Source organism: Aphelocoma coerulescens, chromosome 7 (genome assembly GCF_041296385.1).
Source record: "Aphelocoma coerulescens isolate FSJ_1873_10779 chromosome 7, UR_Acoe_1.0, whole genome shotgun sequence".
Classification (NCBI taxonomy): Eukaryota; Metazoa; Chordata; class Aves; order Passeriformes; family Corvidae; genus Aphelocoma; species Aphelocoma coerulescens.
In genome coordinates, this window is record NC_091021.1 from 11992445 (window position 1) to 12014321 (window position 21877).

The 21877-nt window shown below is 37.5% G+C and overlaps 1 protein-coding gene across 5 annotated transcripts in view; it reads left to right on the forward strand.

The window, feature by feature from the left end:
* The window catches only part of AOX1 (aldehyde oxidase 1), a 39805-nt gene that overhangs the window by 13290 nt on the left and 4638 nt on the right, over positions 1–21877 (forward strand). For 4 of the 5 annotated variants that reach the window (XM_069022122.1, XM_069022121.1, XM_069022125.1 and 1 more), the window contains exons 15-31: positions 596–758; positions 2008–2100; positions 4068–4237; positions 5521–5647; positions 5943–6065; positions 7226–7322; positions 8265–8389; positions 9852–9985; positions 11215–11302; positions 12805–12891; positions 14333–14524; positions 14818–15045; positions 16083–16178; positions 17102–17230; positions 17727–17801; positions 19642–19694; positions 21297–21411. In XM_069022122.1, coding sequence (XP_068878223.1) covers positions 596–758; positions 2008–2100; positions 4068–4237; positions 5521–5647; positions 5943–6065; positions 7226–7322; positions 8265–8389; positions 9852–9985; positions 11215–11302; positions 12805–12891; positions 14333–14524; positions 14818–15045; positions 16083–16178; positions 17102–17230; positions 17727–17801; positions 19642–19694; positions 21297–21411 — 2095 coding nt within the window. The remainder of the gene's footprint in view (positions 1–595; positions 759–2007; positions 2101–4067; positions 4238–5520; positions 5648–5942; positions 6066–7225; positions 7323–8264; positions 8390–9851; positions 9986–11214; positions 11303–12804; positions 12892–14332; positions 14525–14817; positions 15046–16082; positions 16179–17101; positions 17231–17726; positions 17802–19641; positions 19695–21296; positions 21412–21877) is intronic. The other variant, XM_069022124.1, reaches the window with a different exon arrangement.

The following is a 21877-nucleotide window of genomic DNA, read 5'->3' on the forward strand; positions in this document are numbered from 1 at the left end:
AAACAGCACTAAACAAAGCCCTACTGGCCTGTTTTGCCATTTAATATGCAACTGTTTCATTAGTTGAAGTACTCATTATTTTTTGATCCCTTACATGATTAAATTTAGTCTAACAGACTAATATTTTGATATCTAGGGTTGTGTAACTACAGAGAATTAACAGTGTTGAGATACTTGAAGAAGACAGCCCTTTCAGGAAATGTAACAACTAGCTAGATCCCTTGAAAGTATCTACATATTGCATCTATATCTTTATCTTCTTTTCTTCAAATGTAGGATACTTTCTGTAATATGGTGAGAATCTGTAAGACTGCTAAAGGAGCTTTAAAGCTGTAATAGGGTTTGTTTAATTATTTACTTGTTTATTTTAAAAATGTTGGCATAGCACTTAATTCCATTTACTTACAGGAGCTCAGTTCTGTGAGCAGCATTGATCCACACCATTTTAAAAATTGTAGACATTATTAGAATCAATATTTTGGCTTCACTGTGAGCAGGATTATGCCTGTGGTCCATGGCACACATGTATTACTGCAATTTGTATTTACTTTTTTATTAGTCCTGGTCTGATTGTATCTATTATTCTTCCTAACAGACACTGGAATGAAAAAATGTTGGATGAAGCATGCAGACTAGTTCTTAAAGAAATTGCTCTTCCAGGTTCAGCTGGAGGTGAAAATATAGACTATAAGAAAACTTTGATGGTCAGTTTCTTCTACAGATTTTTCCTGGAAGTATCGCAGTCATTGAAGACAATGGTAAATTAGTTCATAGAATCATAAAATCACAGAACATACTGAGTTAGAAGAGACCCATCAGGATCATTGAGTCCCACTCCTGGCCCTGCACAGAACACCGCAGGAGTCCCACCATGTGCCTGATAACATTTTCCAAAGCTTTTTGAACTCAGGCTAGGGGCTGTGACCACTTTCTGGGGAGCCTGTTCCAGTGCTCAAACACTTTCTTGGCAAAAAATCTCATCCTGATATACAATCTAAAGCTCTCCCCACTTGGCTTCGTGCCATTTTCTCGAGTCCTGTCACTGGTCAGCAGAGTGAAGAGCTTGGTACCTGCCCCTCCACTTTCTCTGGTGAGGATCTTGAAGACCTCAGTGAGGTCTCTCTTGAGTCTCCTCTGTGCTGAGCAAACCAAGCATTCCCCATGTGTGCTCTTGTGCAAACAAATAAAAGGGGTGTTCTTGCTTTCTGTTAGTGCTTGCAGTTTGTACAGTGTGCTAAATCGTTGTCTTTGGTGTCAGAGCTATACAATAACTTAAGTGTTTAACTCCTAAAGAGATTGATAGAGAGATGCCCATTTAAATTTTAGATGCTCAGATATCTTTACCTTGGACATTAGGCTTTAAAAGACATTTGAGAAATACTAATACAACAACGTATCAGTATCAAGTTCTCAGGCCCAAAGAAAATATACAAGAGATCTTTATCTGTCTGTAGTTCAAAACAGAAAGAGATGAAATAGAAATAAAGGCTTTGGAAAACAACTGTATATGTTAAACCAGCACTCCTTGTATGAGCTGTTGACTGGGAGATGAGGACACTAAAATTTCACTTGCCAAGACATTCTAGGTGTAATTTACTTTTCTTTTTGTCTTAAATATATTCTTACAGAGAAAAATATCCCTTATATGTTTTTCTTCTGTGTTACCTTGAGCTCTTTCCTCTAAATTGCCATTGCTAGGTAATTGACTCTTACCAGGAGTGATTCTGCGCCCGTTTTGATCTGACCTCAAAACAAAGCTCCTCTGTCTATCCCTACTTTACTTGCTTACTTTAAAAAGCGTATTTGTTGAATCCAATATATTTTAAAATATTATTTAATGAAATCTAAAACCTCTACATTGTTTTCAAATTGTTATTTTAGAGCCTTTCCAGTTTGAGTCTGGAAAGACTTTCCTGTATAAAGACTTTGTATTTGATTTTGGTTGTTGGCTTTTTTAATTGGAACGTTCAAAATGTGGGTTTTAGTAGTAATTTGCTTCCTTTTCAGGATCCTTGCCACTATCCTGGCATACCTATGGAATACAGAAGTGTCCTACAAGATTTCAAAACCAGAATGCCCCAGAGTATCCAAATGTACCAGGCAAGTGATTTCATTCTGACATTGTTTTGTGCTTCATAAGAATTGGTAAAAAGTCATGGTTCAAGCATGAGCCCTGGTTTGAAGGTCAGGTACAGATTTTCCTGAAGGACTGGAAGCAAGAGGCTTTTAGTGGTTGGTTTTAATTGTATCTCAATTGGAGAATTCTTGTTTGTAAAATAAGATTCTTGGGATACTCACTTTTTCTAGACAGTTCTTTAAAGATAAATATGCTAAGCAAACTCCTTTGTCAGACTGCTTAAAATTGGTATATTTCAGTGTGCAACCCAATTAGAAAGAAATTAGATGGAAACAAAAAACACTGAAAATCCCAGGTATAATATATATATATACTATAGTATAGCTACAATATTCTTGTCTCAAGATCTCAGAGGGCTCTTAGGTCTTACTGTAGATTTAGGAATTACGATGGAGTGTGATGCTGTCTGCTCAAGTTAACACGAGCAGGTTGTCCTAAATCAACAGTAGAGAGCAGCAAAGGACACATTTAGTATTTTCTGAGCTCACCATATAAATAGATTATGGTGGAAACACCCACAAGGATTTTTGATATTTTGACACCCTCAATACACAAGTCAAAATATCCAGCTTTTGAAAACCTAAAGAAAAATTAAAATGAAATATAGGTAATTTTTTTTTTTTAAATTTTTGGATATTCCCTAGAATAACACTTTATCTTTAAGTACTTTAAATTTGTTCAAGTTGTTATCTTCGGTTTCCTTCAGAGTTGTTATTATTCGTATTAAAAAAAAAAAAAGACTACAGGCAATAAAAGGAGCCAGGGTCAAGGAGACTATTTCTTTGTGACTTTTCCCCAATTTATTCCCCATCTGTAATAAAGTGACTGAACAACAGCTATTGAAACAATTTGTTACTCAGATCAATCAGTGCTGAGCAATAGAAATTTAGAAACCCAGAAAATCTGAGTTTTTCTGCTTTAAATTTCTATCTAGATTTTGTAAGGCTGTGTTTTTTGTCTGCACTCCTTCATTTGGATATTATTAAGCTTCTAAAATTAAGAGGAAAAAGTGAACGTGTATCCTGAAATCCAAACACCTTGTCATTCTGCTGTGGAAAAGTTGAAGTGATTTGGCTGAGACATCCATTTGAGGATCTTTAGGCAGTCAAGTGATGAGTGTTTGTTCTTGACTTTGTGCCAATAGCAGACGGTGTACCAGAAAGTGCAGGAGGTAGGAGTGTGTAGCCAGAACACCTGTGTGCTGGAAGCTTTAGGAGTAAAAACATTTTAAGTTGTAAGCTATTAACTAATTCTAAATGTAGAAAAGGAAAAAGTTAGCATGAATACTGACCCAAAAATTGGAAAGGTGTTCTGGAAGTTGGTAACATTAGTTGATGTGGCAGATTTAACTGGAAACACCAAATTAATTTTCAAAAAACTTAGCAAAGTAAGATTAATAAGACACTAAATTCATACATGGGTGCAAGGAAATAATTGGGAAGAAAATATTTAGCCAACGTTTTCTCATTGATTTACATTGATCAGTTGCAATCTTTCAGTGAGGAAGACAAATCCTAGAAATGATTGCAAATAGCCCACAATACACTACCAGACACTGATAACATTCAGAGCAGAATCTTGTGAGAATAATTCGGAAAATTATCAAACTTCATGACACCGTTCAGTAAGGGAGGAAACTGTCCTTCTGAAAAAGTGCTGGGTTTGTCACTTTGATATAAATAGTTCAGGAAAAAAATCCAAGTAAACAAACCCATGTGGTGTTCTCAGAAGGGTACATAAGAGAAGAGGAGAAAGAAATCCCCAGGAGCAGCAGTCACATCCTGCAGCCACATCTCTTTCAATGTTGAACCACAAGATGATAGTATGAGCAGTTGTTTGGTCATCAGGTTTTCTGATTGCTGTAAGAATAACAGGACTGTTCTTTTTTTAACTGTTTGGGGGTGCTGGGTGTGTGTTTTTGCCTGTACAGGACATAGAGCCGAGTCAGTCTCCCCAGGACCCTGTAGGACGGCCCATTATGCACCAGTCTGGGCTAAAGCACGCCACTGGTGAAGCAGTCTACATTGATGACCTTCCTTCTGTGGATGGGGAGCTTTTCCTGGCTGCCGTCACTAGTTCCAGAGCTCATGCTAAGATTGTGTAAGTGTTCAAAATGGACCTGAAGAAAGTGTTATCATGAATTGCTGCCTCAGATTTTTAGAGAGACTAATGAGTCACGTGTACAGAACAGCATGCCTGATACCTGCAGGCAAATCCATGCTGGAAGCAGTATTGTTGCACTAGTAGAAGGGTTTGTTAGGATTTAAGTGTCTCACCCCATTTTACTGTACTAGTAAGAGTGAACTGTTTCTGGTCCATAAGCCAGCCCAGAGCTAGCCTAGCTACCTCTACAAAGGGCTTAGCGGTGCAGTGCAAGCAGACTTTGAGATTCAGTGTTACCAATACTGCTTTGAAACCTCACCTCTATGATGAAAGAGGAAAATTGTTCAAAATGTAGGAAATAGTGTTGCAACATTGCAGCAACAAGGTGGCAAAGCTCATATGAGGCTTACAGGAGAGAAGGGGGAAGAAGAGGATTTTATTTTGCAAGAAAACTGTTTTCACATATGCTTTTATGCTGCCAAGATACACCCATTCTAGCAGTTTGTTCAACATTTAGGCACCAAGACATATTCAAGTGATCTAGTTGTGATTAATCGTCATGACAGACAGGACTGGGGCTTCTAGCTACAGAGTGCTTGTCATATTTCCTGGCTTATTCTTAGGTCAGTGCTGGGTTTGGCAGCCCTCTTTTTGGTACCACCACAGAACTGGCATCACCCCCATCTCTGTGAGTCAGTAGGATCTATTCAGTCTCATTTGTCTTCTGATCTGGGTGTCCAGAGAAGATGCCTGTACAAGTGCTGGGATCTGATGACCTGCTGAACTAGATGCTATCAAAATATGCTGTTCCCATAGACCCTCTGCTGTTCCTTCTGATCCTTCTACACCTAGGCATTTCCATTCCTTCTCCATTTATACTGATCTTGTCATTTCTGTTATATCTCTCTATGTGAATCCTCCACCTGAACGTGCATATTTGCATCTTTAGGTGTATGTGTAAGATGTGAGGTCTTAGAAAGTTGCAGTTGTAGTATCATGATAGTGCAATGATCTTTATTAAACCAGTGCAGTTCAGGCAATCTAATGAGCCAATGATTGTTGTATCTAAAGTATCTCCTAGAAATGAAGCAGATTAGTAGAATCTTAATTTGTCTTTTACCTGCACTTCTTCACATGCCAGAGACAGAAAGAACAGTTGTGTAAGCCTATGAGCAGATCTCAGTAGTACAAGAAATATACTTCTGTGTTGAAAGCCCTTCCTCTGTGAACACTTTGTAAAACTAACAAATTACACTTCTCTCTTCCCATATCCCAATCAGATCTGTAGATACCTCAGAGGCCCTAAAAGGAGCAGGTGTGTTCGATGTCATAACAGCTCATGATGTGCCAGCTGCAAATGAGTTTTATTTTTCTGATGATCCAGAGATTATATTTGCGAGAAACAAGGTATAACTACAATCTTTTTACGACTGATTTTCTTAATTTTAACTGTTTTTTTACTCCAGCCTTCCATTCTCCCACTATCCATTTCTGAATACAATATTTTCCTTGATTCTTTAGTTACAGTGGTATTTTTGTAATTTGTTAGCTTCATGGATGATCTAAAAATACAAAAATCCTAAGTCAAAGAAGACTTCTGAACAGGAAACATAAGTAGTGGTTATGTAAAAAGAAGAATACCAATAGCCCATACAGGAATTGTTTGAATCTACCATACCATTATGTGATGTGTATTTTACAGGTGATTTGTGTGGGTCAGATTGTCTGTGCTGTGGTCGCAGATTCAGATGTTCATGCCAAACAAGCAGCTGCAAAAGTGAAGATAGAGTATGAAATGCTGGAACCAGTAATTTTAACAATTGAGGTACTAATAATTTCTTCTGCCTTTTTATTTTTTTACCAATTTAATTAATGGAAGCAGCAGTTCACACTCTTTAGTTGATTTTTAAATAGGATTTTTAAAGAAAACAATATGAATATGAATATGAGCATCCAATTAACCAGTCTGAGTATCTCCTTGTAAATAAATTTTTAACCTTTTGTCTTATTTTGACCACTTTTGATAGACAGGCAACAGTTTCAAAATTATGCAGGTGTCACAAGTTTTACAATAATAAACATTAGAATGCAAAAAAAAAAGAACTCTCCTAATGTTCCCAGTGAGGAAAAGGCAATGAGCATGCTGATTTCTAATTTTTTGGTAGCTACCAGCTGGTCAGTCAGCATGTGTATACTGGCTAACCGTCAGCTCCTGATTATCTCTAGCATTTTTATCTGTTGCCTAGCTTGAAAGCTAGGCTGGAGACATAGAAATCATTGAGGGAATATGAAGGAAAGGTGTTAGGGATGTACAACATTTTAGAAATGTAATGTGGGAGTCCCAGGGAATATGGATTTATCCTGGATTGAAGAGAGTAGAAGTAAGGAAAAAAGGACACACTTGGTAGGGAGCCAACATCAGTTCTGGTAGTCAATTCACAGCTTGTTTTAATAATGTGTGTGTGGTCTAATGGAACAATCTTTCTGATAGAAAAATAGAAGTAGTCTCTTCTTAAAGACTGGCAAATTTTGTTAACATGTCATTAGAATTGAAATTTATTTCTTATTAGAAATAAAGCAAATGCTACTTTATTAATTAGATTCCACCTTTACTTAGTCCTTGTGATTTCTTCCCCTCTTAATGGCAGCACTCTTTGGATAATGTGGTTGCATTCTTACTCTGTGGTGTCTTGGTCAGTTCCTGGATGTATGACAGGGAAGAGCAGGTTGAATAAACTGCATGTATTTCCTTCAGAAACTGCAATCATCAGTTACACAAGATACATCAGGAAAGAATTGCTGGAATTAAATAAACAAACTCAACAGTGACAGTAAAGTGATGACGTACAGTTGTTCATTGACTTTGGTAGCTGGTGATTCCAGTCTCTGAAGACAATGGTGTTGGTCCTGAGACTAAAATGCTGCAACAAGCTGGGAATCTTAAAAATACTTTAAAACTCCTATTTCTCTTATTCTCCGTTGCAGGAAGCTATAAAGCACAACTCGTTCTTTGAGCCAAAAAGAAAATTAGAACAAGGAAACGTTGATGAGGCATTTGAAACTGTTGATAATATAATTGAAGGTAAACTGCAGAATACATTTGATGAAAAATTTTTGGTTGTCAGTATTTGGCTTTGGCTGTCTGCTCTTCCAGTCCCAGTTCCACCTTTTTTCCATATAGTCATTAGGCATGAGAAAACTCTTGGGCACTTGGAAGACAACATGACTAAACCTAGTGTATTGTTGTTCTGCTACTACATTCAAGCTTTTTGCATCATCTGTTCTTGAAAAAAGTTACAGAATAATTAGGTTGGAAGGGTGTCTTCTAGTCCAACCTCCTGCTTAAAGCAGGTCTGGTTAGAGCAGGTTATTAAGGGCCATGTCCTGTCATGGTTTTAGTATCTCCAGATATGGAGATTATGCAACATCTATAGGCCCCTGTTCCAGTGTTTCACAGCTTTCATGCTGATTTTGATTTTTCTTCTATCTAGCTGGAATTTCTTGTGTTCATTGCCGCCTCTTATCCTTCCACTCTACACCTCTGAGAACAGTCTGGCTTGCTCTTGTCTACACCCTTCCATTAGGTAGTTGTAGACAACAATAAGATCTCTTCTTAAACCTTTTCTTCTTTTGGGTGAATAAATTTAGTTCTCTTAACCTCTTGTCATGCATCCTGTGGTTCAGCTCCCTGATGATCTTGGTGTCCCTCTTCTTCACCTGGTCCAGTATGTGCATGTTTTGTTTAACTTATCTATGTTTTACTTATTGTTGTCACCACTTGTGGGCAATATTGTTCTACTCTTAATCCAGTTCTGGTGATGCTACTGGAGTAAGACAGATTTAATATATTACAAGGATTTTAATTTGTATTTTTATTTTAGGTGTTGCTCTTTCACACAAGGAGTATCAGAGGATTTGATACTGATTGCCATAATTTAAATTATGATGGGCTGTTAGTTCTTCTCTAGTTTATTTCTTCTGTCCTTTTCCCTCAGTAACACTTGTGTTTTTCTCATTGGGTCAGGGGAGATTTGCATTGGCGGACAGAAACACTTTTACATGGAGACTCAGAGTATGCTTGCTGTTCCAAAAGGAGAGGATAAAGAAATGGATATGTATGTGTCAACACAGCATCCAGCAATTATTCAGGTAATACAGAGCATTCTCAGAGAAAGTGTTTAGACTTGTGACAATAGAGCTTTTAAAGTTTGGTTTACAAATCTGTATGAGCAGAAGCCATAGAAAGATGAAATTGCCCATCTGGATTGTCCAGTAACAGCTACTTTGTAGTACTGCTGTATTCTGGTAAACACTGAGCACTACACTGTCAAGATAAAGCTCTTCTTTCCCTTTGAATGAAGTACTTCATACTCCACTACTGTAGGCATGAAAAACTCCCTGTGGAGGGCTAAGGTTCCTCCATCTCTGTTAGCTTTCTGTTGGACTGAGGATCAATCTGTTCCCTACAGAATCAGAACCCGCTGAGGATCTGACCAAGTCTTAACTAGCTGTAGGTGAGAGTGCTACTCCATGCAGTAGTCTCATAATCATAATCCTAGATTGGTTTGGGTTTCAAGGGACCTTTAAAGACTATTTAATTCAACACCCTTGCCATGGACAGGGTTATCTTTCCCTGGACCAAATTTCTCAAAGTCCCATCCAATGTGCCCATGAGCACTCTCAGTGGTGGGGTGTCCACAGCTTGTCTGGGCAATCTGTTCCCTTGGCTCACCACTCTTACTGTAAAAAAATGCTTTCTGATGTGCATTCTAAACCTGCCCTGTTTTACTTTAAAACTGTGGCCCCTTGTCCTGTCAATACAAACTTTGCTAAAAGTCTTGCTCTGTTTCTTGTAAACCCTCTTTATATTTTGAAAGGCCACAGTAAAGTCTCCCTGGAGCTGTCTTCTCCTGGCTGAACAACTCCAAGTTTCTCAGTCTTTCTTCAGAGTAGAGGTGTTCTAGCCTTCTGATCATTTTCATGGTGGTAAATGACAAAGCAAAGCTGCCATAGCTTGTGGCCTACATAGCAATAGCTCTAATGCATGAAACTGATGGTATTTCAGACTCAACATTGGTATTTTCAATGTTCATTGAATATTCAAAGCCCAGTTCAGCTCCCTTTATCATTTCCATTATTATTATATTGCCAATAGCCAATTAGCATGAAGAACTTTGTGTTTGTGAATATGATTTGAAGCAAAAACATTCCTGACACTAGCAAGACCTTAGATTATTTAAAAAGTTTCATTTTAAATAAAAATAAAATTTATTACCTTAGTAATAAAAACAGTAGAAATTGTATACTAATCCATTTTTATTATACCTGAAGCTTCTTACTGTTTAGTTAATGTAATCCAAAGGTATTATTCTTCACATTGACCAGTGGCCCTTTCATGGTCTGCATGGTAAAGATTTTAAATGTGAGTGCTGCTGAGAGTTTGTTGTTATTCTTTCTTTGCTTTTTAACCTAGGGCAAAGGAAAAACTATATTCATCTGATAGAAGAATAGAAACATCTATGGAACCCTTTTCTAGAAAAGTTTTCTATTTCAGAACCTAACTTTGAGGCTTAGTTTGAGTTGGCATAACATACTGAAACTTGTTTTACAGGAGATAGTAGCTGCGAGTTTAGGTGTTCCAGCCAACAGGATCATGTGCCATGTTAAACGAGTTGGTGGAGCTTTTGGTGGGAAAATCCTGAAAACTGGCTTACTGGCATCAGTTGCTGCAGTGGCAGCACACAAGTAAGTGCAGTATGTGTGTGTTGGGATAGGAAAAGAAAATGAGGCAAACAAGTTTTCCATTTTGTCTAAAATGCTTTCTCCTTTCCTAAAGCTGCTAGTCAAAAAGTCATACAATCCTGACTTCATGTTTTGTGAGACTGTTTGCTGCATTTCTTTGTTTTGTTGAACTACTTATATTAAGCAGCTCTAGCCTCAACTAAATTAATGGGCTGCAAGAAGTTGGTATTAGTATAAGCCAGAAATACTCAACAGGACCAGTCCCTAACTACTAAGACTTTGTATTGTACATACATTAAAACACAACATTAACCATCCAGATGTGAACTTCACTGACACAGCAGGATGCAGAAGGAAGGGTTCATGAGTGGAACTGCTTTTAAGAACAAGTCGTTCTAGTTCAGTCCTCAACATCTTTCAGTCAAAATTAGCTTAAATCTGTGAGGTATTATGCTTTTTCTAATACTGCTTGAATTAGTCTAAGAACATTAATACGTAAAGCTCCATCCCCCATCTTCCAGATTTGGCAGGGCAATATTGGCAATTAGCTGTCAGGGCATACTGAAGTCCTTTAAAAGCGTAACTGATTTGCTACAGAACTCACATCAGGCTACATCCTGTCAGCCAAAATGGTCTTGTCATCTGAGGAGTTAGCTCAATATGTTTATATTGCTTCTACTGTCACAAAATTGGTTCTTGATTATTTTTGGCCACATTATCTGTGTTTTTTATTAACCAGTAATGCTAAAAATAGTATTTCTTTTATGGTTTAAACTATCTTTTTTATTCATAGGACCTTATTTTAGACCTTATGCCCATTTTTTCTAAAGTAGTTATTTTAAATTGTATATGCATCTCTAGACTAATTCTCATATTTTATTGTTATTTGTATTTTGGTTTTATTCCAAGGTTCTCTGTTTCAGTATGATTCTGAATAGCTAAGAGGTAAAGAACACTTAACACTGAAATAGTTTCTACAGGAGTAGTTTGCACTGAGTTATCTTGTTGGCTTTCATGAGATGAAATGAAAATTCTTACATGATTGTAAATGTGAGAAATATGAACTCTGGTTATAGGTTTAAGCATATATTCAAGCTTATTAAAGTTAAGTTTAATCTAAATGCATGTTTGTATGCATGACCGTATCTGGTTACATGATGAATAACCATAGCCATCTTATTCATAACATTCCTTATTTTAATTGCAATTTGACTTTTCTTTTTTGGATTTAGAACTGGCAGAGCAGTCCGTCTTATTCTGAGCCGAGAGGATGATATGGTAATCACTGGTGGCCGACATCCTTTTATTGCTAAATATAAAGTGAGTGCCACTAGAATTCAGTGAAAAAATACCCACCTATATTCTGTGAATAAGTATTTCAATGTTACTGGTTAATGTGTTCTATTAATGAAAATTAGTATAACCAGTTCAATTTTAAAACAAAACTACAAGCCAGGAAACCAAGAGAAAGTTTCTGTACAGCCCCTTTGTCTGCTTTGTCTACCTCTGTCTCTTCAGGGTTTTATTTAATTTTTTTTCTAGTTCCTTCATGTCCTTTTCCTTTTATAGCTCTTTCTGTCTTTCTTTCTTAGAACAGGAGCTAACCTATATCAGACTTCTTCTGCAGAACTTTATTTTAAACTCTCCATATGGTTAGATTCACACAAAGAAGCAGCTAATTTTTCACAGAAACAGTGTCATGCAGAAAACTCGCCTTATGGAGGAAATTAATCTCTTCCCTGCCCATGCACTGTCATCAGTCATAATTGTTCATTAGGATAATTTCTGCCTTCTTTTCCTTCTCTACTTGTCATATAAATTATGTATGCCAGCCACCATATAATGGGGTTTAAATCCAAGTTTCTGCTGAATCAATAAGCTGAAAGATTTCTCTTTAAAAGTACCTTTTGTTAATAGCACTACAGCTCAAGCTGGATGCCTTCAAAGACAGGCCCTGAACAACAGGATTCCTGGGCAGTTATAGCCTTACAATCTAAGTTTCCCATCCCTGACGGTTCAGACCAAGAGTAATATTAAGGGTCTGAAGTCTTCACATTCTTCATGGGTTTCTTTCATTGTCTGTAGCTGGGTCATTTCTTTTCTTATATCTAAGTGTGCTGCATCTACTAGAGATTGTAGCTTCTTTATCTTTCAGCTTGAACTGGTTCTGAGGCCTTCTTTTACTTGACTAGGTAACAGTTCAACATACCATGGTGAAAGTTCACAGCTTGCAGCCTAAGGCTGCAGCAAATTTATCTGCTAGTACTAAGCAAGTTGCATGACATACTACCTAGGTAAAGTAAGAGAGGTTTTATAAGATGCTTCCCTAAAGCTGAAATGAGCTGTAGCTCATGTTGAGAATTCAGGAACTGTTAGTGGTAACAGGTGAAAAGAGGGATGTGAGATAAAGATAACATTTCTTCATTAATAAACACAAATGTCATATTCCATCTGCCAGACACTATTCTTACCATTAAAGTGGGATTTGATTTTATCTACTTATAAACTTTCCTAGGTGACACACTTCTCAGCCATCTCAGGCAGTATAGAGGAAGCCACTGCTTCTTCCTTTCCCGGTGGGCTGATGTTGCTTATTATATGCTGTACCTATACAGATCACAGATGCCAGGTGGGAAAGCCCATATCTTAGAAACATACTTTCTTTCTCTCTTGCCTTTCTATAGTTTCAGTAAATGCTGCCCAGAAATTAATAGTGCAGTATTACCCTGAATGTGTGGGTTATGTTAGTTTTCAAAATATAAAAGCACTTAAGAAACAAATGAACGCCAAATTCTAAATAACATACTGTTGTAACCTTCTAGGTTGGCTTCATGAATGATGGTAAGATCAGAGCTGTGGATGCCAAATATTATATTAATGGAGGATGTACCCCTGATGAATCTGTCCTGGTAAGGATTTTATACTGACAAATCTTATAATATGGAAGGAATCATTAGCTGGAAAATTATGAAGGTCAAATTCCTTTGCCCATATATTATTAAACATACAGACTTTTGATACAGGGATTGTGGGTTGTTGGAAGAATCTGCCCTGAGTAGGTTATCGTTTCCATATTCAATTTAGTGAAGCATGTTACTACTTTTTTATATTACCCTACACATTCCCTTCATGAATGTTTTCTCAGGCTTATTTTTCTGTTATGAACATCTCAACTAACAATGTATTCCTTTTAAAATACTAGTACCTGCATTTGTCCCTGCCTAAAGCTTTATGTCCTCAGGGCTGGGAGGACATTTCTTAGCCTTCAGAAAATTCATAGTTATAGTTATCCTGTTGCTGTCCCTATACATTTCTGTACTGGGTCAGTATTTATTGTGCTGTATACCTCAGTTCCTCACTTACAGGTCTGCAAAGTATAAAATGTTTCTTGCTTTAATATCATCACTAGGTATTTGTGTTTGTACAGGCTATTCTAGCTGTAACTGAAATGTTTGCTGTACTACCCCTCCTCTGCTTGTCATTGCCCACCTATGAGTATTTTCTGCATCCTGAAATCTGTCAGTGTAACTGCCCATGGTACTGCTGCCTAACCTAGTTCTGAAAAATAGCCTAGGTTAGAAGAAAACCCATTATTAGAAGCATGTACATTAATGCAGATCATGTCAGAACTGTCTTAAGATGAAGTTCTACAATGATACAGTGGGCCTAGCACGAATGACCGAGGCTTAAATCTGTCATTCTGAGAAATCTATTTAACACTGAAGAGAGACAGTGACCTCTTTTGATTAGGCATCAAAACTCTTTTTTAAATTATTTTTTTATTTTGATACTGACTCCTAGAGCCTAATTTGAGGTCTCTAGTACAGGATTTTCCTCTTCATCTCTAAATTAAAAACTTAAGGACAAGAAGACACTGTAGACTGCAGTACATATGCTTTCTGGTGGAACTAAACTTTAAGTGTGGACTTCCACAGGATGTGATAGTTCAGAATGCTTTCATCAGTTCCTTTCATAGCTACTGTTGCTTTAAATCTAATCTGCCTATTTTTAGTTTTGTGTGGCTTTTGGTATTGAAGTAGGAGCAAAATCAGTCGTAAAATGACACATCTGCTACATCCTTAACTACTAATAACGTTCAAGTCCAAGTAACATCAGCTGTGTTCTGTATCAAAAAAAGCCCCTGAAAATTAATATATTTCAGGAGAAATGTATTAATAAAGTCTGTATGTGTGCATGAGTACTTACAACCAGTGATTGCCAGAAAGCAAATTTTAAAGCTAATTGTCTCAAGTTAAGGTCTTTCATATAAGAGATGAGGAAGATTTAAATGTCAATTTGAAGGAAGCACTGTTCTGACATTAAACAAGATCTGTTTATCCCCTACCTCAGGTAGCAGAAGTGTCCTTATTAAAAATGGACAATGCATACAAGATTCCAAACTTGAGATGCTGGGCTTGTGCCTGCAAAACAAACTTGCCATCAAACACGGCATTCCGAGGCTTTGGCTTTCCTCAGTCAGGACTGGTGACAGAAACTTGGATAACAGACGTTGCAGATAAAACTGGTTTATCGCCAGAAAAGGTGACTAAATGAAGGCCTATTCTCTCCTGAAATGAAGTCTATGGAACTGGAAAGTTAAAAACCTTTAGATTAGTTAATTTTGTGAACAATTCTTTTCTAAGTCAAACATAATTTGAGCTGAAATTCATATTTTTTTAAAATCAATGTCTGTTTGTTGAATGAATAGCATGGTCTTACAAACTGGTAACTGTTCAAAAAACATACAGTGATCTTCTTGTCATCTATTAGTCCTCCCAGATGGTCAGTTTGCCTTTAACAGGATTGTGTGATAACTGTAATTTCATTTTTTTCAGATTAAGGAAATAAATATGTATAAGAAGAATGAGCAAACACACTTCAAACAAAAACTTGATCCACAGAATTTAATACGGTGTTGGAATGAATGTATGGAGAAATCTGCATACTACAGTAGGAGAACAACTATCAATGAATTTAACAAAGAAAATTACTGGAAGAAAAGAGGTATCGCCATTGTACCAATGAAATTTCCATTTGGACTAGGTACACCTTACCTTTCTCAGGTGAGTTTCATTAAAGAATAAGTGAGCTAAGCATTTTATCCATAGAAGATTACAGTCACTTTATCTTAGGATACAAAACAAATATGTTATCTTTCAACTCCTGGAAAATGATCATCCTCCTGATGGTTGTTCCCTGAAGAGGCTGTACTAGCTTGTAGCTCTCTTCAAGCTGAGATCAAAGTTGTTTGGTTTTCAGGACTCAGGCAGCTTGGACCCTGCCTACCTAAAGGCTAGTCCTATTTGTTGTGGTGCAGTGTTGGAATAGGTGAGTTGAACACATTTACAAAAAGTTTTTGAAGGCTGATAGAGAAATGTTCATTGAATAAGTTGTCCACTCCAGAAATAGTTCTGACCTTCCTCTTTCTGATGATGAGGGTATTATGGAATGCTGCTCTTAAAGACTTAACCCTTTGATGCCATCAAGGGCTAAGGAAGGAAAAAAGCACAGTAGTATTTTTGGTCCTTATATTTTGTTTAACGTAGATGTCCAATTCTTCTGAAACAGACAGCATTCTATCAATTTAAAATTAATTAATTGACTGACTTATGTCATATAAAACTGGCTGTCTCTGCCCAGCATTAAAGTCACAGGGTCTTTGTAGTCTACAGCTACTTCTAGCTGAGTCTAGGAAGAAAATTTCATTCAGAGATTCAACTCATGCAACTGAGAAACCTCCGGGACACTCACATGTCAGTGAGAGAGAAAATGGAGCTTGCAGCAAATTGCGCTTACCGCCACTACTGAGGGGTGTCCTCCAGCTTCTTTTGGAACCACTGAGATACTGTTGCCAGGTATAGGTTTACTTCAGGATCTAGTAACAGAAAAAGCAGACCACCAAGGATTTGTATATTTTTCTTTTGAAGTTCATTGTAGAGGAAGAGCAGCAAGTAGCATTTCATATTTTGCCTTATATTCCTAAGCATTAAACAGATAAACTGAAATATACTTAAACACTTTGTCTTTTTTTAATTCAATTCATCACCACATACAACACATTTCTCGCTAGTCTGATCTTGACTTTGTTTTTCTTTTTTAGGCTGCTGCACTGGTTCATATTTATACTGATGGGTCTGTGCTTCTGACACATGGTGGAATTGAAATGGGGCAGGGTATTCATACAAAAATGATCCAGGTAAAAAATGATCTAAATAAATATTGCCATGTGCTTTATCTTTCCTGCAGATAAACAGTGTAAGGGTTTTCTTTTTGGTTAGTTAGTGTACCAGCAGGACAGTTTCTTTATCAGCATAGCCACTACTTCTTTGCATTGATAGAATTAGAAAGCAAAGGTACCTTCATTAAGAGTCATAGAGGCAGAAAGAAGGAAAAAACTGACTGGTTTTTGTTCTTCCAATAGCATGTGAAGAGGCTTATTAGAAATAAGATTTTGAGGGGCTAATCCCATAAAACCCATAGTGAAAAAGGCAGACACTATTCACACAGAATCACCAGGTTGGAAGAGACCTTCAAGATCACCGAGTCCAAGCCATGCCCTAACACCAGCTCAACTAAACCATGGCACTGAGTGCCACATCCAATCTTTTTTCAAGCACATCCAGGGATGGTGACTCCACCAGCTCCCCAGGCAGATGATTCCAGAACTTTATCACTCTTTCAGTAAAAAACTTTTTCCTAACATCCAACCTAAATTTCCCTTGGCGCAGCTTAAGACTGTCACGATGATAACATTATGATCATATTTGGTTAATGGATAGTTCTGAGACAGATCTGTGAAAGTATTTATCAAGTCAGTGAAAGTTTGGGACCTGGAATTGTATAATTTGCTCTAAGTCTTACAGGGTATAAGCAGGAAAATCAGGAATGAGTGTTGGAGTTCAGAGTCTCAATCCAGCATTTGAGTACAGCTGGAACATTGTCCTTCTTTTCTGTTTCTTTGTTCTAACAACTTGGACACGATTTCAGCTGGAGATTGGAAGAGAACTCGCTTAAACTTTTATCTTTCCTGGTATTCCTGACTTCTAGCAAATACTGGGGAGTTGTTGGAGTGTTTAGATTGTTTCTAAAACAAAGAATATGTTATTCTTCCTGAAACAGGTTGCTAGTCGGGAATTGAACATCCCCATGTCATGTATTCACTTCTGTGAAACGAGCACAACAACTGTTCCCAATGCATGTGCCTCGGTGGGATCTGCAGGGACAGATGTCAATGGTATGGCTGTGAAGGTAAAGAGTAGTATTTAGCTGAAAAAAACCCCCGATCCCTTGAGGTATCTGCTTGCCAAACTTTAGGTACTAGTGGTCCCATAAAAATCAAGTTTGGGATTACCAATAATACTGCTGGAGGTGGCCAAGAAGAAACATGACTTGACAGTTTCTCAATAACGGTGCTTATGAGTTCTCAGAATATGATCTGGACTTTCCCAAAAAGGCTTACACTTTTCAAAATATTTCTTTCATCTAACAAGCTAACTAGTCCCATACAAGTCTTGCATCCTTGTTCATGTTTGAAATCTACTGATTCATACAGATTCCAGCCCTTGTAACTTAACCATTTTGAAGTTTTATGTGTATGTAGTTAATATGACACTTCCTGCAATACCTTTTCAAACTAAGATGACAGTAAAGCATATACTAATTAAGTCGTAACTAGAACATAACTTGAATAGTAGCAAATGTATCTGTGTTAATTTTGTGGTATATTCTCCTGGCTTCTCACCAGGATGCTTGCCAAACTCTTCTGAAACGCCTGCAGCCCATCATCAAGAAGAACCCAACAGGAACCTGGAATGATTGGGTAAGACCTGTGAATCCTATGGAATGTGTTTGAGTGCTGGCAGAAACTGTGATATATGTATTGTAGTCTATAAATCTGCTCAGCCTAATAATCCTAAAGTTAAAAACTGTAGAAACAGGCTATTTCACAAACAGATGAAATGCAGAATAGTCAAGAGACAGTTCTTGGCCAGGCACAAATGATTATGTGGAAGATAACAACTAGATTTATTGCTAGTACAGTATTTAAATATTGCCAGTGCAATATCCAAGTAACAAATCTATCATCTGTTACAATGGATTATAGTAAAATCAGGTTATGGTCCCTCCTGTTGAGGAGGGAGATCCCCTGGCTTTCTAAACTTTTCGGAGGAGTCCAGATGCAGCTAGGTCTACTTAGTCTCAGATGTGGTCCACAGCCTATGTCTAAAGGGCTATGATATGTTGTGGTGTAACCTCAGCCAGCCACCAAGCACCACACAACTGCTCACTCATTCCCCCACCAGCAGAATCAGGGAAAGAGTCAGAAGAGTGAAAACTAGAAAACTTGTGAGTTGAATTAAAGACAGTTTAATGGGTAAAGCAAAAGCCATACACACAACCAAAGCAAAGCAAGTAATTCTTTCAATCTTTCCCATGGGCTGGCAGGTGTTCAGCCATCTCCAGGAGAGCAGGGCACCATCACATGTATTGGTTACTTGGGAAGACAAACACCAGCACATCAAATGTCCCCCTGTTCCTCCTTCTTCCCCCTACTTTCTATACTGAACATGATGCCATATGGTATGGGATATCCATTTGGTCAGCTGGGGTCAGTTGTCCCATCTGTGTCTCCTCCCAAAGTCCCATGCACCTCCAGCCTCCTCACCAGTGGGGCAATCAAAAGAAGCAGAAAAGGCCTTGTCTCTGGTAAACCCTTTTTAGGAATAACAAAAACACACTAATCCAAAACACCTAATCTCCTCTACTAGGTACAAAATTAATTTGGATGATTCAGACACACTAAAAGTATTATCAGAAATGGCAGACCAAAGAAAGAATGTTAACATATGCAGAGAAGTAATTTTATATCTTACGAAATCAGTAAAACCAACCAAAAACCCCACAAAAACTTCTTGACTTGTAAACGGAGTAAATCTAACATGAGAATCACTCAAAGGGAATAGATTTGGTACCTCCTACTGTCACTTTTATGACCGGCAGAGCTTTACAAAGAGCGTTTCTCTTGAAAACTGTCATCTTTGTGCAAATAGGTCATGCAGATCTTTTATGTCAGTGTGCTGGTTTGACCTTGTCTGGACTCTAGGTGCCCAACAAGCTGCTCTATCAGTCCCCTTCTCAGTGAGATAGGGGAAGAAAATAAGATGGAAAAGCCCTGACGAGTCAGTGGGTAAAGATAAAGGCAATTTATCAAAGAAAAAGCAAAAGGTTGCACATGCACATGGTCACATGACCCAATATAATCAGTGACTTATCAACCAGATCTGTTTAGCTGACAAGGAGGGACCCATTTCTATTGAACTTCATCAGAGAAATTGAGCAGGGCCCTTTCTGACTATGGCATTACCAGCAATAAAGATTCAGCAAGAACACCACTGTTGACAGGTCTATTCCTTCTAGTATTGCCAAAAGAATTCAGATCGTTCATGCAAAGGGGGCTTAGTTCTGAAGTCTTAGGCACCATGTGCAGCTAAACGTGCTTAACTCAGCTTGTCTTCCTTTCTTTACAAGTTTTACAGTTTGGGGTTTTTAAGTAAATATGTGTGGGTAAGTATATATATGTAAATAAAGTAAATATACCTATGCTGTGTTCCTTCCTGACTCCTTCCTTGGCTTACCACAAGCACTGCTATATTTTACAGATTAAAGAAGCATTTAAACAGAGTGTGAGTCTTTCAGCTACTGGCTATTTTAGGTAATATATTTTTGTTCCTTAAAAATGCATAAATTAGACCAGGACTGATTTCTGAAGATAACTAATGCTGTAAATAGAAGTTCCTGTCCAACAGGTCTTTCTAATAGCTCATTTTATGTTTTAAATAATTAGTTGATATATGAAGGGTTGGAAGCATAAAGTTTTGGTGTTAATTTATGTCTAGCCCTCTGTGGACTCTCTAGAAATTATTAAAAGAAAATTTTGCCATCTTTGCTCGATGATTTGACATTTAGCAAACCAGAAAGCATCAAGGAAGTGACTGCTGCCTGTAACAGTCATGTGCAAAGTGGGATATAGTTTTTTAACTGGAGACTGTATTGCTATAAGCTATAAATATTGTTCCCACTGCTCTCAGAGTAGTCTCTTGGTCCTTTTTCTTTGAATTCTTTCACAGTGTTTATAAAGAACCAGAAATGAAAAATTTCTGTGCTATAACTCAGGTGGGATTCAAAGCAAAGCTTTTCTCTTATCCTGCTGTGCCTTATCTTTTCTCTCCTTCTGGTGGTTCTTACTTATTAATAGCAACTTTTCAGGTCTCTGGGCAGTCTGGAGTAAGTTGAAAGGGCACTTGGGAAGCCCATACTTTTTTAAAGCACCGAAAAATGTCCAAATAAAATGTCCCTTCCTGCTGTTAAGCCTGTTCAAGTATATCTTCTGCTTATGCAGCCCTTTAGGAATGTTAATATCACCAAAGTAATGAACAACCGTGCTATTGACATTTAACAGTGTCCAAAACCATCTGCAGATCCCTGAGCCTCAGGTCCTGTATTGATCTAGTTCTTATCCAGTCATATTCTCTACTTCCAGGAATCTCAAAGGCAGCTGAGGTAAATGGATTATGAGAAGTTGAGTAGATGGATTTTGTGTATCCCTTTTTCAGTGCATGGTTCTATACTATAATTGCTTTATGATAATTTTAAATATGCTCAACAAAGAGATTTCAGTCATACACTGTTGAAAATACAGCTTAGTCACATAGCTCCCATATTTGGAAGACACCACATTTCACTGTCCTCTCATGTCCTTGGTTTTACCCCATCAGTCCTGACTACTATGGTGTCCTCAGTTAGTCCCACTCCCTTCTAAGTAATTACACCTTTCTTTCAATATTCCCATTTTAACCCTCTCACTCAATTCTGTACGCTGTTTCTGTAATTTTGACTTTTTCATTTATGTCTTGTAAATTATTCTTCGTAGGTCCTGACAAGTTTTCCTCCCGTTTTCTGAATTCCTATATGTGCTATTATCCCAGTAACCATTATCTTAAATGTTTATTCTGTATTTGGTTATTGTGCTTTTATTAGTATATTTCTAGGAGTGTGCTGGTTATAGACTCTCCTGAACTGAAATAGCTTGCTTGTCTGCTGTATTTTATGTAAATACCAGATGCATCAAACCTAAACTACTAGGCTTTGTAGGCTTTCATGAAATTTTGAAGTTCTGAGCTGTTACTTAAGATTTCATTTAAGATTTTTTACTTAAGATTTTGCAAGCAGTTTCAAACTTTTTTGTGCTCATCTGCTTTGTTATAATGCAAACTGTAATCAGTTTTCTTCTTGTGGACTTTGTTTCTTCCATCAGAGGTTACAATGAATACATGGACTGGGAGAAAGGGGAAGGACAGCCATTCACATATTTTCTTTATGGAGCTGCTTGTTCAGAGGTTGAAATTAACTGTCTAACAGGAGATCACAAGGTAATAACTGAATGTCAGAGAAGTTTTGGAAATAATGTGAATGAGGCTTGCTCCAACAGTCATTCAGGTTTGCATTAATAAGTCACCTGTCTTCACATGATAGTAAATATATCAACAATGTAAATACAAATTACAGGTGGAGCAGAATGAAAGCTCTGCAATATTAAGCAGCTTCTGACACATCTGCATTGATGTCATATATGTTCACCTTTTGGGTTATGGCTGACATCTAAAATGTTCTTTGCTTGTTCTGTCCCTGTTTGCCAGCAAACACCTTATAGTAATATTCAATTTCCAGGCTTTTGACCATCTGGACACCTAAATGCTATAGACTGGTGATCCTATGCCCTCTATCTGTACCTTTTTATGCCTCTATCTGTACTTTTATATGGGGATTTCCTTGAGCAATGGGAAAAATCTGGCAGAGCTGTCTCTAGCTAAACTTCTGTTAAAGTTTAGACAAGTC